Source organism: Indicator indicator, chromosome 2, assembly GCF_027791375.1.
Source record: "Indicator indicator isolate 239-I01 chromosome 2, UM_Iind_1.1, whole genome shotgun sequence".
Lineage (NCBI taxonomy): Eukaryota > Metazoa > Chordata > Aves > Piciformes > Indicatoridae > Indicator > Indicator indicator.
The window spans coordinates 42,907,849-42,924,705 of NC_072011.1; the positions used below are offsets into that span (position 1 = coordinate 42,907,849).

A 16,857-nucleotide genomic window follows, 5' to 3' on the forward strand; every position below is an offset into this window, starting at 1 on the left:
CAAAAAACATCTCATTCAAGTCTACTCTGAAGTACCAAGGCAAAGTGGAACATCAAACAATACTGACTAATACACTGTACAGATCAGCAGCAGTGCTACAAGTCCCTTCTGACAGGCATTAGGAGAATATCTGTGCCTCCCCTCAAGGTGATTTTTTCCTCAGGAGAACAGTGTCAATAAAACTTCACCTGTACAAAGATACTGTATAAGGTTCATTCAAGTATTTCCTCTAGGAAATCAACAGTGGAAGGACACTTGAATCATTAAAAAAGTTCAATGCATCCTGCTTACATGCTTTGATCAACACGTCTTCCAATCACTTGAAGAGTTCTGGGGCTGAAGCACAGTTTAGCAGCCGAATCGGTAAGCTTCATCCCAGATGATTTTTCCTTGTTTGAGGGCTCTACCTCCATCCATTCCTTTTGAATTTTAGGATTCTATTTATGGAATTACAATTCACTTCTCAGTCTGCCAGTGCACATTAGCTCAGATCCGTGTGTCCTGGTATTCCATCTTAAGTTTCTCACTAAGTACAACTAACAGTTGCACCACTTTTTTGTGGTAACAATTTAACAATGGGCAACATAGAAAGCAACTTCCTTGCTTTCATTTGTGGTCAAAGCAGGATTCAAATCCATGTTTTCAGAGGTGAAAGGATAACCAAACACATCTGATGGCCAAAGCAGTCTGCAATAGTTACACTCCCAAACAAATTCCTCAATGAAATGCATAAATACAGAGCAGGTCCAGTGTATTAACTAGTCTTTTCTACTTTGTTGAAGAACTATAAAACCCCAAGAAGGGGCAGAACTCCAAATTCAACTGTTATTTTACAAGTTTTTCAGATAAGCAAAGCTGATGGGCTCAGAAACCAACTTATTATGGGGAAAGGATACCAGAGTTTATTAGTTTGGGACTTTTGTTTTCAAAAAGAGACAGGAGAAGCTGCAAGAACATGCTTTTCTCCTTGCTCTGTTAATTCGTTCAATACGCACTGACCACTTTCAGAAAACCATTGTCAAATGTGCTTCACGTTGCAGCCTTCACATTGCTTACTGTATTATATTCATTCATCAGTTGTTCGTAAGGCACAGAAAGTTCCAGGTCATTATTGGTAAAGGTAGATTCATCAGAGGATGGGAATTTTACCAGTTTGTTTGCAGGTTCAGTTTCCTCTGCAAGATTATCATCCATGGAGGATTTTGACGTTTCCTCGTCATCTGACATATCCTCCTCCTCTTCATCATCATCATCTTCATTTACAAATGTTATATTGGCATTCTCAAATATTAAGGGTCGATAGTCTCTGGAATCCCATGCTTCACCTTCTTCTTCACTAATCCTATCTAGCTGGTTTACAAAAATGGTTCCTTCTAGAGGACTGTCTCCAATACGTTTATCATGCAGGGGTCTCAGGACATGACCATTTTCAATGTCCAGGGCAGTCTCATCGTATTCAAATGATTCTGCCTTTGTGTAAATCACCTGGGCATCTATACTAGCATTCTGCATATTTTGCTTGGCATTTTCTACTTTAATCATTTTGTCATTGTTTGTCTTCAGGGCCTTCTTCCCAATTTGCTTAATAAGATCATTGTATGTTTCTTCCTTCTTTGAAAGGAAGCTGAAAATGTTGACATCCTTTGATGTACCCATTTGAAGGGTTTTTTTAGACCGAGGATGGCTGTCAAATGACTCTTTTCTCTTTTTCCTCCGTTTCTTTATTGCTTTGTGAACTTCCACAAACATACTGACCTTCCAGTTAACAAACAGTGAAAGCCAAGCTAGTCCCAGATAGATCCATAACTCCACAAAATATCTGTAAAGGGCATGGTAGTTTGCCTCTGGATTTACACCTGCAAATAATTAAGAAACAAGAATACTACTGAAAGAGGACTTGCAGCTGATAAATATTTGAAGTTACAACCCTGACAATTACTGCACTAACAGACCCTGGTTATTTGAGCACTGCTCCAAGAGGTGGTTAAGTGGGGGATCTGAAATGCTACTGAAAGAAAAAGCCAATCCCAGGTCTTCCATTTCTTGGCTTGATATACTCTGACTACTGGACTACAATGTAAGTGGCAGCATATTTATCTTCGCCTTGCAAGCTATGAAAGTGAACTTTCTTCCTGTTTGAAAATTACAAGCCTTCTGGCCACTGAGGTATGGATATAAGTGCTTTCCTTGAGAAAAGGATTCAAAACTTCATGTACAGCAACCATCATCAAAGCTCCAAACACCACAGTGGGTTTTAGAGAAAGACAAGATTTAGGAGGGAGATGTTAGTATGTTCAGCATTTCCTGTGGACTAGTTCTAGACAGCTGTACCAAGGAGCACTGTCCAGTACTTACACATTCCACTTAGGACACAGAATCTCATTCACAGGTGCTTAATTGTCATGGTAGATAGGAAAACTCCTTGCCTGAAATAGGCCTGAGACACCTAAAAGAGTATTGAACTCCAGAATTTAGCTTCAGGCTTTGCCCATTAAAGGTCTTAGGCATTTACACTAAGATTAAAGAGCCACTCCATTGGATTGGTACTCAGCTTTAATTCAATCTTCAATGCAGCAAAACGTTTTGGAAAAGCTTAGAAACCACCTTTTTAAAAAATTAGAGTTCGGAAATAGAATTGCCACACTAATACGTAAAATACAATTACTGACCAGCAACAAAATCTCCAAATCCTATGGTGGTGATGGTGATGAATGAGAAATAGAGGCCTTCAATGTAATCCCATCCTTCAGTCACCATAAAGACAAAGGGAGGAATAACCAGATGGACCAAAACACCCCAAACAATGAAAATAGCTGTACAGGTAATTTGTGCTTTCCTCTGTAAAGAAAAAAGAACAAAAAAAGTCAAGGAAAGATCTTTTCCCATCCATGGAAGCATTATCTAACAGCATCAGACATTCCAGAGTTTTGTGTTAACAGTTTATCAGCCATAACTAAAAGTCACTGATTAAAGTAAACACAACTATTTTATTTTTCTTTATCCAGGAATCACTACTCTTACAAATACTTGCTCAAATAGCAATATGTCCCCAGTTTTCTTTCAAAACTCTTTAAAAAACGTTTAAAGGAGCTCCTGCTATTTTATAAATAGGCATGTGATAGAAAACATAATACTCTAGTCTAAAAAGCAGTTGGTATCTCTGATTTTCTTTTAATTCTCATTTGAGCATAGAGGATCAGAAGTGTTTAAGATAATTCTTTCCTATTTTATGCCTCCTACACTTTGCCACGCATACAAACTCTGCACAAAGCTGCACACACACACACACGTATTTAATTGTATTTTTCTGTAGTTTCTTCTCAGGTGCCAGCGAAGAAAGTTCTTGTTCCCTTTCTGAAACCAGTACCTAAATCAGTCCTACTGTCTTCCAGGTGCTATGGCCCTGCATTGCTTCCCATTTCCGCATAGTTAGAGCTGAGACAGAACTCAGTCGGGGGAAAGGGAGAAAAGCAAACACTAAACACCCACCCAAAAAACCCAAACAAAACCCCTCAAAACCCAACAACCAAAAATACCAAACTTCACCACTAAAAAAAGTAATGAAAAGCCACAAACAAAAAAGCCACAAGCCAGTACCTCAGAACAAAACATTTCCAGTTGGTTCACTGCCAGAAGGAAGTACTCAGGCTAGAAGCAGGTAGGAATGAAGCAGGACAGCTTATTTCTGTGCCACAGGAGCTTGCATGAAATGCCTGTGAAATAGAGCCTCAGCTACATTTGTCCTATGTGCTTCTGATGTGAGAGACATATGTCTCCATGGAAGCTGCAAGATCTATATTTAATATCAAAGATTTTGATAAGATCTCATTTTGCTGAAATTTCTTACAGAACTAACATATCAGACTATCAGACCAAATCCTCCTTTCAGTGCCACTTTTCAGTTATTTCTGTGCAACACCACTGGGGAAAATTTGTACTTGTGCAAGTGTTCATTTACTACCAAGATTAGCAGGTTAGTTATGAAGTGTAAGCTTAATTTACGCATCAAAAACACATAGCACGAGTGTAAACAAGCAAGGCCCTTACCAGGCTTACTCCTCTTTTCGTCAGAAACTGGCCCAGCCTCTTGGCACGTCCTCCAAAGAACTTCCCCAGAGCACTGATCCATGTCAAGCAGAGAGGAACTCCAAAGAGCCCATAAAATATGCAGAAGAGACGCCCGGAGGGTGTCTTTGGGGAAACATTTCCGTAACCTAAAAGAGGTAAGTATGTGCATAGTCTGTTTTTGTTGCAGAGAATTCAAGGCAGTTCTACCTATGGACAAAACAATTTTGTGTGGTCTTCTGCTGTATCAGATACTCCTTACTTCACCATCTATAAAAGCTTTAGTCTTCAGCTGATCTGAGTCTGGATGCCTCCCAACTGTACTCTAGCAAACGTGTATTCCATTAATGCAAACTAAGAGCATTTGCATTTTAATTTTTTCCTAGATTTTGTGCATTTTTAGATTGGCAAGATAAATATGAAATAAAGTTCATTGCAAACCTTCTTCTAATAGGATTCCCCAACCTTAAGTAACACTATTAAAACCTTTTATTCTTTGAAATTTGATTCAATCAATTCATCCTGAAGCTAGCTTTCATGTGAAAGATCCACTATATGCATTTAATTTGTGACCTAGTACCTTTCCAGGGTGAGAGTTTGAGTTAAGCGCAAGGTGGGTTGTGAAATAGCAAGCCATTTCAATTGAATTTAGTTCTTCCTTGGTCACAGAACTCAACAGGGCATTACAAACTCAGGCTCTAAAAATCAGCAGGCTGTTTTTTTGCCAGAGCTTTCTTAACTAGGTGTGTTCCTGACTTCAACTTTTTGTTATAAGTAAACTAGAAACAGAGTATTATGCGTTTCGAATAATAAAGAAACCCGCAGTACTCCGTATGGTTTAACAGTAAGACTTCCAGATGTTCATCTGCAGATGAACATGTAACTCTAAGCAACTCCAGCCATGGGGACTTTATCCTGGGACTAGTTTGACACTAAAACGGAAGAGTACAAGCATACTAGAGCGCTAGAAAACTAGTTAGGAAAGTTGACATTATACATACTTACCGATGGTAGTGATCACAGTAGCAGCAAAGATCACAGCATTAGGCCAATTCCAGTTGTTGAAAGTATTGTTCCCAGTGATGGCAACCCCCTGTCCAGCAGCATTTGACACAACCTGTAAGAAAACAGTTTATGGTCATTCTTGGAAAATCCTGGCAACCTGAAAAAGAAATGTGTCTGTCCCTCTCAGGTTTCCCCCCCATTGTTCATACCCAACAATTTTTTGTGAAGGCTAGCCTAATTTTAGGAAATACAAAAAACATGCTTCACCTAAGACAAAGTGGTGCAGGTGCTCTGACATTTAATTAAAGGGGTTTAATTAGATCAGCTTTTACTCGATTTACCAGTTTAACCCAAATGGATCTTATCCAGACACCAAACATACTCCTCCAGACTGAACTAGCATTTAACCTCCAGTGTAGTTCTTGAATTTGGTTTAATGTTAGGGACATCCTCAGAACCATTTCAAAACACTATTAACATGCCTCAGCTTGACTTGGGTATGAGCAGGACGTCACACGATCCTTGGCAAAGCTTAATGCAATTAGTGTTCATTCGTCTGCTGTCCCTGGCAGAGTCAAATAATCTACTACAATTCAATGTAAAACTGTACCCTTTTCAAAGACAGACAAATTAACACTTTTCCAAAGTATTCCATGCAACAGGACTCCAGCCATTGTCCTTGAATTAAGCCCATTTCTTATTCCATCTTTTAATCTAGTATACCATGATAAATGCAAAGCACTTGTTTACAATGTGTCAGGGAATTAGACATAGTTGTTTACAATTCCACAGGCTCAGCAAGTCGATTTTCTAACATCTGTTCAGGTCTTCAGATGCTCAAAAATTATTAATCACCTTTACCTTTGTTAGGAAGGGTCTTTGAAGACCCAGTCTCCCCTGCCTTTCCAAAACTAGACTGTATAAAACAGACTGATAAAAATTTCAATTACTATGTAGTACAGAAATTCAAAGTTTCACATCAAAACCATGCATTCTGAAATGTATTACTACCCCTTAAAATAAGAGAAAGACAATTTATCATATTCTCTGCCAGAAATCCCTACTTAATTTAAATCTTTGCCCTGTCACATTACCCTGCAGTTAAAGCATTCTTAGGTTACTCTGCTTTTTCTCCCTGCAGTGTAAATCAAAGCTGTCTGAACAAAACATGATAGGTGGGGTTTATCTTAAACTCATAAGAACTTACAGATGTACCTACCACCAGCTCTTCCTTCCCTCATCACTCCTTCCTTCCTACTTGATTAAGATCTGATCTTGGACCCAGCACAGACTCAACACAAAGTTCAATCACTTCTGAAGACATACACAAGTTAACACAGGTTTTAATTATTCTCAAGACTTATTATATAATCACCACTCTCCTACCATAATAAAAATGCCCTCAAAGTGAATGTATTGTGCATATACAAGATGTAAACAATTTAATTAAAAATTTACTTTTAACATGCAAGCTATTACAGAAGATAAAAGGAGAAGCATTGAAAGTGATTGAAGGTACAGAACTAGATTTTTTCCCTGGTAAACTTAATGTGTGCGCAAAACTGCATGCAGTGTCTTTTCATAGCCTACAGGCTACGGATAGAAAAGCATGGAGAAAGTTCTCAACAAGGCAAGTTATCTGTCATAGAAAGTAGTGTTGAAATGAGAAAGCAACAGGTTGCCACCTCCTTCCAAGAAGCCAGCTACAATGGATCACAGGAGTTCATCCAAGGAGAAGCCATTCAAAATAACTTCATTCATTTCTATTATGGTCTGCAGATAAATTTCCTGAAAGTCCCAAGGGACAATAGAATGACCCAGTAGGCACAATCTGTGATCTAATATCCCTGAAGAAGTCAAGTCATCTTTTCCAGTGCCCAGCAACATTGCATTAAATGTTATGCTGAACACCAGTTCAGTCATTTTGCATGCTGTAAGCACACTTGGATATCTTTTTTATTGTTATTTCATCACAGAGCAAGGCATAGATCGCATAAGAGGTGCAAAGTATCTGTTTCCATTGTCACTAGGCCATTATCTCATTGCATTACTTCACCTTCAGTATGAAATAATGTTTCCCAGTACATACAGTTACATTGAGATCTGCCAGTACTTGAGATCTGGAGTTGTGAAGGGGGCCCAGATCCAAGGGGAAGAAGCTGCTGGACTGAGTAGCACACAGCTGCCCTTGACATCCAGGCAGTTAACATTTCAGGCGAGAGATGGCTAGCTCTGAGTTACATAAACACTTTATATAGACAGTCATGGATACTCTCCAGCCAAAGCTGCCATCCCCCTCCTATTTGCACACAGCTATCTGCTACTAGCACACAATTATCTATGATCTACAAAGTTTATGCCTGCAATAAGCCTGAGTGCATTATACGCATCCCAGCCACAGGAACAAATATAGTCACAAATCATGCTTAGATAGCTTTGGTGCAGTGGGAAATACATAGCTGCTTTCCCAACAGCATAACCTTCACCCATACTGAAATAATTAAATATTTTGGCTTCAAACAACAATGTAAGTGGGAATTATACAACTGAACAGCAAATATGGGTGGTGTGTTTTTTTTTTTTTTAGGTGATGCCAGGGTTGCCTTTACTTTCATGTACTAGGGTACCGAATGTCTCAGGCTGCCTGTGCTGAATTTCTTACACTATAGAAAAGGATCTCTAAAAAGTGTTTTGATGGGAAAATGAGGGGCAAGGAGGGAAGAAAAGGGCAGATGGTGCAAGCAATCTTAGTATCTTGACAGATATAATTTAGGAAAAAACCCAAACCCTACAATTATGCCCTAATTCAAAAGCTGAGAATAGTTAACTAACTCAGAACTTACACATCATCTTAGAGCCCACCTCATGACTCTATTAATGAAAACAGGCCTTTCTTTTCAGTCAAGCAACTTTTGCCTCACAGAAATCAGACTCCCTCTTCTCCCTCACTCCCCAATACTTCAATTCTGCACTTTGGCAGAGGAAAAGATCTAGAGTTCCTGAGCTATTGCCAAAAGTAAACAGACTTGCAATTGCAGAGGGAAATTTAATCCACACATAAAAGTAACACATCTTCTGATGATATTAACACAAGTAGAAATAGGGGATGCTATTTGAACACAATCAAGCAGACACTGCCTCATTTGCAGGTACTTTCCCTTAGACAAACCCCACATTGCTGCATTGCACCAACACAGTATTGTCTTTCACGGCTTTTGTGACATTTTTTTAAACCCTCTGACTATCAGCTACACGCAAGATTTACCAGATATCACAAGAACTAGTTGTTGTATCTCCTATCTTGGGCAAAGGAGTATCTCACTGAGGCTTAGGGCACACACCAGTCTCATTCCCCCTATGTGAGTAACAACAAAGCTAAGAAGCCCTCTGAACAAATTGGAAAGGGGCAAGGAGAAGCCTTGACCCACATCAGTATTATGGATATATTCCTAATACTATTTATTCTGCTTCTCCACTTTCATGCTGGAGGCAAGCACACAACAGCAGCAAGGTTTGCCCAAACTCAGAAGTCACATGCTAATGCATTTGTTCAAATTGGTTTTTCCTACTGGCCTGCCAAGGTATGCTACAGTTAGTCTCTGGTGGCTTAAAGGCTTGCAGTACTCAACAGACATATTTCTGCTGTCTTTGTATTACCAGGAAGGATGGTTAAGTTTGAAATTTTATCAATATCACTGGCAAAGTAAAATGGCTCACCACAGACATTTAGTCCCTGCAGAAGTAATGGGAGGGTACACAATTAAAAGAATAAGCATACTGCCTCCAAGAGACCTTTATCATAACTAGGTAAGTAGAATATGCCATTTTACACTGGGCCATGTGGCCCTCAGAAGGACAAACGGAGCAGAACTATGGCCTTCTGCCTGTGTAAGCATGAACAATTGCACAAGGCTTTGCTTTCATTTACTTTCCCTTCAGGTATTTATATATATACACACACTGAAAAGAACCTCCTGAGCCCAGCTCTCTCAGCTTTTCCTTGTAGGAGTACCCTCTGGTCCTTTGATTGTCTTAACAGCTCTTTGCTGGACTCTCTCCTGCATATCATATGTCCCATTCTACTCTCAAGAGTATTACCATGTGCATAAAGGACTATCTGCATGCAAAGGTAGAGTCCGTTAAAGCAATGACTGATACACCCTTTCAAGACTCCTTAGGGTTTGTCCCCACTTGGGACTCTAAAGGAATATGGAGTAATTTTGCTTCTTCATCAAGGATATAAAGATTTAATCCACCAAAACCCACTGAGAATTACATATCTACAAAGTACTTTACAGGTTTTCCTACAAGGAATAAATCTCTCTTCAACTTGTTTAAGAGATTTGGAAGTCAATGTGAAAAAAAAAAAAAAAATCAGAAAATTGTGCAGCAGTTATCTAATCATAGGTACATATAATACTGACAATTCAGCCATTTGGGATAAAATTTTCCAGGGTAATAAGGCTCAAATTTATAATGTCAGATGAAACTCTATACTGCTGTTCATCTTCATAAGCAGATTTTAACCAAATCCAGAAGCATCAGAGTAAGAGAAAACAAATAGGTGAAGTGGTACAAGAAGCTGTATGGATGTTTTTCATGGCATTTTAAAATTTAAGAAAAGGCTTAAAGTAACTTAAAAATAAAAATCCATGCCAAGCAAAGTGCACACCCTTCTACTTGTCCCCTGTGGTTTTCTGGCGCTACCTATAGAGCTACAGTAGCAGTCAGCTGTTTATAAGAATCAGATTTTGAAATGCAATCAAAACATATTTGTTAATGTTTATCTTTACAACAATAATAAAAAAAAGACACATGTTAAGACTCCCACACCTGATACCCATTATGAAGTTCTGCTGACCTAGATAATACTGTCTCAGGATCACACGTAAATAAAGAGAAAAGAAACTCCCTCAGTATTGCTTTTGAAGGAAAAAAGTGTGTGGGTGGTCATAGCTAGATTGACATAGATAGACTGCCTCGGACTTATCATGCAGATAGGCATGGCCACAGCTAGAAATTTCCTGCATTGCTGGCATGTTGCACTTTGACATCTGCTTGTATATTAAAAGCAGAAGCAGCTATTTCACAGGCACAGTTTGAATTTGTAAATACTTTATAGTTAGATCAAAAGTAACAGATTCACAGTCAAACTAGGAATATATTAATCCTAGCTGACAGCTGTCATAGCTTATCTATTAAGTAACTTTGTATATCTAGCTGTTAAGCAGCAAATATGTATTTAATATAATAATAAATGCCACAATCCATTGTTTTGAGTTATAGTAGCTGGAGAAAGAGACAATAATAATAAAAAAAGTTTTAAAGCCAACTGCCTTCCTGCTGCATACCCAATGTGTCCTTACTGAATGGAGGATACTGTCCAGAGAAAATATTTTTCTCACTAGAATATCTTGGAAGCTAGAGGTTCCGGTAAGGAAAGAGTGATGATTTATAAAAATTTTCTGGTTTGAGTTCTCTAAAACTTTCATATTAGCCTATATATTCTTAAGAATAAAATACTTCACCTCTCTTTCCAAACTCTACTTCCACACACTGCTGCACTACTGCTAAAAAAAAAAAATCTTGCCATGTGCCACAATGCTCACTTTGGTAGCCAGAGACACAATGCGGCAGAGCTGCAGAAACTTGAGAAAATACCAAGGTTAAATGATTTCATCCAGGCAGCAGAAAGAGCAGCATTCCAATGTCATCTTTAGGAGGGCTGCTATAAATGTGTCTCTGCACAGAGAAATCAAAGATCATCATCATTTGGACACGGGGGGGGGGAGGAGGGAATCTTTTGAGGATTAGAATGCAAAACTTCACAGCCTAGAACACAAATCAGCAGCACCCTATTTGGGCATGCATATTTCTGTCAGCCACCTGGCACATTTAGTACATAATTGTCTCAAGGTAGGAAGAATTCCCAGGGAAGGATGGCTCGTAACTATCCACCCCTCCAAAGCAGCTCAGTCACCAGAAAAGTATACACCCCTGGTTCGTGCCATCCTTTTTTTAACCCCCATTTCTAGTGTAATGACAGGCTTGTCCTGTGACTGCTCACTTGGACTCCGAGTTCCCAGCTGACTGAAACATGTTGGCATATGCCCAGGGCCAACACACAGGGCCAAGCGAACAAGGCTTTGAGGCTGCCTTAGCCACTTGACAGTCTCTGCAGGACTATGCTAACCAGCAGGACTTAGGACAGCTGACCTTTCATTTCCCTCTCTGCATTATCTGCGTTCGCAATACAAATTTCATGTTTGTCAGGACAAGAACTATGCCAGATGTAAAAAGAAGTCTTTTAGCCAAGTCCTGGATTTCCTACTTCACTTCTGTGGCGAATGGTTTGCGACCTTTTTTGTAGAAAGAAAAATAAGACAAGTGAACTACATTGTCTCAGTCTAACAGGCAACACCCTTGTGTCTTGCTAACCTATGAAAGTTTTACTGTCCTTTACTGACCCATACAGAAAATCTAGCTGGAAGGTGGCTGGGGCAAGAGGTGCAGGATATGAGTCAACAGCACCTGCACTAGAGAAGGATGGTGGGATTTAATAAATTCCATATTTATTAATGAGGACATCAATTGACTACTCAAGTCTTACTTCAGATCAACTGGACCTATAGGAGTGAATCCACAGTTATTTCAACTGCTGTGCACTGTGTTTGTTTCCAGCCACATTACTATAAGTTACTATGTTTGCCAAGACTCTCACTATTCCCAGAACCTGTAGAGACTGTTTTAACAAATGGAAAATCAGAGGCAGAAAGTTTGTTTGTAATAGCACAATGGGATTATGGTCAGTAGCCAATACTAAAATTGAGGCAAAAATTAGGAAGTAGTCATTGAGAGAATGATGCTAACTTTTACTTCTAAAAGAATAAACCACACAAACCCCACATTTGGTGCTGACATATGTAAATAATAAACCTAACCAAGAGCATACATGAACATTACCCAAAATGCAGAGAGATCAGTATGATTGTACAGGAATCCTTCTCCCTTATCTATGAATTGAGCTAAACCAAAAATAAAATCAAACCCTGAAAAGCAAGTGTTGGTCCCAGTATTTACATTCTTACATAGATCAACTACAACTAGCAGGGAGCAATATTTGCCTTCGCTGTAATATATTGCATTTATAAAATGGTTAACTGTTATTGCAAATTAAAACATATTTTGCATTTTTCAGTCAACAGTTTAGTCTTAAAATGCAGTATCTATCAAAGCAAAATATTTTGAAAATTCCCACTTAGGGGAAAAAAACCCTGGCAAAATATAGGCGTACATACTTCAGGGGACGGTTTTCTTTCCAGCAACAGCAAATTTAAACCAGAATGAGATAGTATTTTCACATTCTTACCAACACAGCAGACAGAACACTATCTTGTCAGTTTTTCACAGTCCCCAGAGAAAAGGCTCTTCTCAACATTTCATTTTAACTGTTTCAACATATCATTAGTTCAGGTTTTCTAAGCAAGGAAATTATAAAGTTATTTTAATTTGCAAAAAGTTACTTTAAATTATCCAACAGTTTCTTAGCATACAAAATAGAAAAGTACATGCACAGGTCAAATGCACTCTAGATACCACATTTTACCCTAAAGATTATAGAACAAGACTGAACTTGCTTTTCAGAGAAAGTTCAGCTAATCTTTTTGATTCATCACTCATCCAGGCAACTACTCCATATTTTGTTCTATTCATAGAATCATAGAATCAGTCAGGGTTGGAAGGGAACACAAGGATCATCTGAGTTCCAATCCCCCTGCCATGGGCAGGGACACCTCACACTACATCAGGCTGGCCAGAGCCTCATCCAGCCTGGCTGCAAACACCTCCAGGGATGGGGCCTCAACCACCTCCCTGGACAACCCATTCCAGGCTCTCACCACTCTCATGGGGAAGAACTTCTTCCTCACGTCCACTCTGAATCTCCCCACTTCCAGATTTATTTCATTCCCTTTAGTCCTATCACTACCTGACATCCTAAAAAGTCCCTCCCCAGCTTTCTTGTAGGCCCCCTTCAGATACTGGAAGGCCACAATAAGGTCACCTTGGAGCCTTCTCTTCTCCAGACTGAACAGCCCCAACTCTTTCAGTCTGTCCTCATAGGAGAGGTACTCCAGCCCTCTGTTCATCCTGGTGGCCCTTCTCTGGACACGTTCCAGCATGTCCAGATCCCTCTTGTAATAGGGGCTCCAGAACTGGATGCAGTACTCCAGGTGGGGTCTCACCAGAGCTGAGTAGAGGGGGAGAATCACCTCCCTTGACCTGCTGGCCACACTTCTCCTGATGCAGCCCAGGATCTGGTTGGCTTTCTGGTTGCAAGTGCACACTGACAGCTCATGTTGAGCTTCTTGTCCACCAGCACCCCCTAGTCCCTCTCCTCAGGGCTGCTTTCCAGCCAGTCACTGCCCAGCCTGGATTTGTGCTTGGGATTGCTTCGACCCAGATGCAGTAACCTGCACTTGGTCTTTCTGAACCTCATGAGGTTGGCTTGTGCCCACCTCTCCAGCCTGTCAAGGTCCCTCTGGATGGCATCCCTTCCCTCCAGTGTGTCTGCTGCACCACACAGCTTGGTGTCATCAGCAAACTTGCTGAGGGTGCACTCAATGCCACTGTCCATGTCACCAACAAAGATGTTGAACAAGACTGGTCCCAGGACTGATCCCTGAGGGACTCTGCTTGTCACTGGCCTCCACTGGGACATGGAGCCATTGACAGCCACTCTTTGGGTGCAGCCATCAAGCCAGTTCTTTATCCATCTCATGGTCCACCCGTCACCAGTTTGGAGTCCAGGATGTGGTGCGGGACAGTGTCGAAGGCTTTGCTCAGGTCCAGGTAAATGACATCAGTTGCTCTCCCCTCATCTATTAATGTTGTCACCTGTTCATAGAAGGCCACCAGGTTTGTCAGGCAGGATTTGCCCTTGGTGAAGCCATGCTGACTGTACCAAATCACCTCTTCACTATTATTCTGTCTCAGTAGTGCCTCCAGGAGGATCTGCTCCATGATCTCACTGGGCTCAGAGGTGAGACTGACTGGCCTGTAGTTCCCTGGTTCTTCCTTCTTACCCTTTTTGAAAATGGGAGTTATGTTTCCCCTTTTCCAGTCAGTGGGGACATCACCAGACTGCCAGGACTTTTGGAATATAATAGAGAGGGGTTTAGCAACCTCCTCTGCCAGTTCTCTCAGTACCCATGGGTGTATCCCATCAGGTCCCATGGACTTGAACACTTTCAGGTTCTTCTGGTGATCACGAACCTGATCTTCACTCACAATGGGCAGTTCTTACTCCCGGTCCCTGCCATTATCTTCCATGACTATTCCAGGAGTGTGGCTGGAAGCCTTTGCAGTGAAGACTGAGGTGAAGAAGTCATTGAGAACCTCAGCCTTTTCCATGTCACTTGTCACCAGCTCACCTGTTTTCTTTCTGAGGGGGCCCACACCTTCCCTAGTCTTCTTTTTACCATTAATATAACTGTAGAAATTCTTAGTGTTTCCTTTAACCTCCCCGGCTAGATTCAATTCAAACTGTGCTTTGGCTTTCCTAACCAGGTCTCTTGCTGCTGGGGCAGCTTCCTTATATCCCCCCCATTCTAGCTGTCCTTTCCTCCACTCCTTGTAGAGCTTCCTTTTAAGTGATAGTGTGTCCAGCAGCTCCTTGCTCATCCAGGCAGGCCTCCTAGCATTCTTCCCTGCTTTCCTCTTTGTTGGTATACATTGCTCCTGGACACAGAGGAGGTGATCCTTGAATACTGACCTGCTGTCCTGGGCCCCTCTTCCCTCTAGGGCTTTGTCCCATGACACTTTGGCCAGCAGATCCCTGAAGCAATCAAAGTCAGCACACCTAAAGTCCAGGGTTGTAAGCTTAGAATACCTCCTCCTGGTTGCCCTGAGGATCTTAAATTCAACTGCTTCATGGTCACTGCAGCCAAGGCTGTCTCTGAGCTTCACATTGGTCACCAGCCCTTCTCTGTTGGTGAGAACAAGGTCCAGCATAGCAGCTTTTCTTCTTGGTTCCTCTACCATTTGGAGGAGGAAGTTGTCGTCCATGCAATCCAGGATCATCCTGGTGCCTTGCTGTGTTGTCCCTCCAGCAGATGTCAGGGTGGTTGAAATCCCCCATGAGGACCAGGGCTTGTGACCTGGAAGCTGCTTCTATTTGCCTGTGGAGGGCCTCATCTGCTTGGTTCTGCTGGTCAGGTGGCCTGTAGCAGACCCCTACAGTAACATCACCCTCCCCTGTCTTGCCTTTAATTTTAACCCACACACTGTCAACCAGCCCATCATTCTTCCCCAGGTGGAGCTCCACTGATTCCAGCTGGTCACTGACTTAGAGGTCAACGCCTCCCCCTCCCCTTCCCTGCCTATCCTTCCTAAAGAGCTTGTACCCATCTATCCCTACATTCCAGTCACGGGAATCATCCCACCAAGTTTCAGTAATAGCCACTATGTCATGGCATCCCAGCAGCACAGTGGCCCTTAATTCATCCTGTTTGTTGCCCAAGCTGTGTGCATTTGCATAGAGGCACTTCAGCTGGGCTGGCCCTGTCCTCCTCTTGTGCCAATTCCCCTTGATTTCCACGGAGTGTCCTGGTGCATCATTCATGGCTTGCCTCAGGGCAGCAAGTTGAGAGCCCTCACTAGCTCTCCATCGCTCTGCCTCTGGTGAGCTGCCCTTCTGTTTGTCACTGGCCAGCAGGAGACTATTAACCCCTTCCCCCTTCAAATCTAGTTTAAAGCCCTATCAATGAGCCCTGCCACTTCCTGCCCCAGGATCCTTTTCCCCCTCTGAGACAAGTGCACCCCATTAGTTGCCTGCAGCTCTGGTGCCTTGTAAACTGAGCCATGATGGTAGAACCCAAAACCCTGTCGATGACACCAGCCCCAGAGCCATGAATTGACCTCTTGGCTCTTCGTAAACGTTTCCTCAACACTGATGTTAGAGGGATAGAGGGGAACACAACTTGAGCTCCTGATCCCCTTAGCAGTTGCCCTAAGGTCCTGAAGTCTCTTTTGATTGATCATGAGCCTCTCATTGTTGCATCGTCACTACCCACCTGAAAGACCAGAAGTGGGTAGTAGTCTGAAGGACTCACAAGGTTGGGAACTTTACCTACAATGTCCCTTACCTGGGCACCAGGGAGGCAGCAGACCTCTCTATGACATGGTTTTGGTCTGCAGATTGGGCCCTCTGCTCCCTTCAGTAGGGAGTCTCCTATAACAATGACCCTTCGAGGTTTCTTTTCAGGATCAGTTTTGATGGCTGGCCTGAGGCAACCTGTCATTGGTGCAGCTTCTGACCTTGAGTCCTCATCCTTGCTGATGACCTGTTCCTCCTGCAGAGCCTCATACCTATTCTGTAAGTGCACTGTAGGCAGTGTGCTGCTTAAAGTAGCACCCTTGCATTTGTTCCATCAGGCAGAGACCTGTTCTCATTGACCCTGCTCATGTGGGTTACTACATGGAGGCTGAGAGGCTTGCTGATGGGAGGATATCAAACGCCCTGCTCCACTAAGAGTTAACCCCTGTTCTGGTCTTGTAGAGATTAGATTATGGAAATAGTCAATTTCCCTTTCATTTAACAGGGCTTCCCAATGCATAAATGAATTAGAGAACTAAGAGGCTCTTTTGCTTTCCCTTAATTATGCTTAACTTTGGTCAGTTAGCAAGTTGGATCTTCATGTAAGAATACTTTTTCTTAGCTATAGGCCTCCAGCATGTGCTACTTCATACAGAACTGTCCCTACATCTAAGCCTGATATTTAAAGAATG

General features: G+C 41.6%; 1 protein-coding gene across 1 annotated transcript in view; it reads right to left on the reverse strand.

Annotated features, from left to right (window-relative positions):
* Positions 1-1,029: 1,029 nt before the first annotated feature.
* Positions 1,030-16,857, reverse strand: part of KCNK5 (potassium two pore domain channel subfamily K member 5) — a 32,077-nt gene continuing 16,249 nt past the window's right edge. Inside the window, exons 2-5 of the mRNA XM_054399124.1 lie at positions 5,071-5,182; positions 4,048-4,214; positions 2,670-2,838; positions 1,030-1,856 (exon numbers count right to left, since the gene is read on the reverse strand). Of these exons, the coding sequence (XP_054255099.1) occupies positions 1,030-1,856; positions 2,670-2,838; positions 4,048-4,214; positions 5,071-5,182 (1,275 nt within the window). The remainder of the gene's footprint in view (positions 1,857-2,669; positions 2,839-4,047; positions 4,215-5,070; positions 5,183-16,857) is intronic.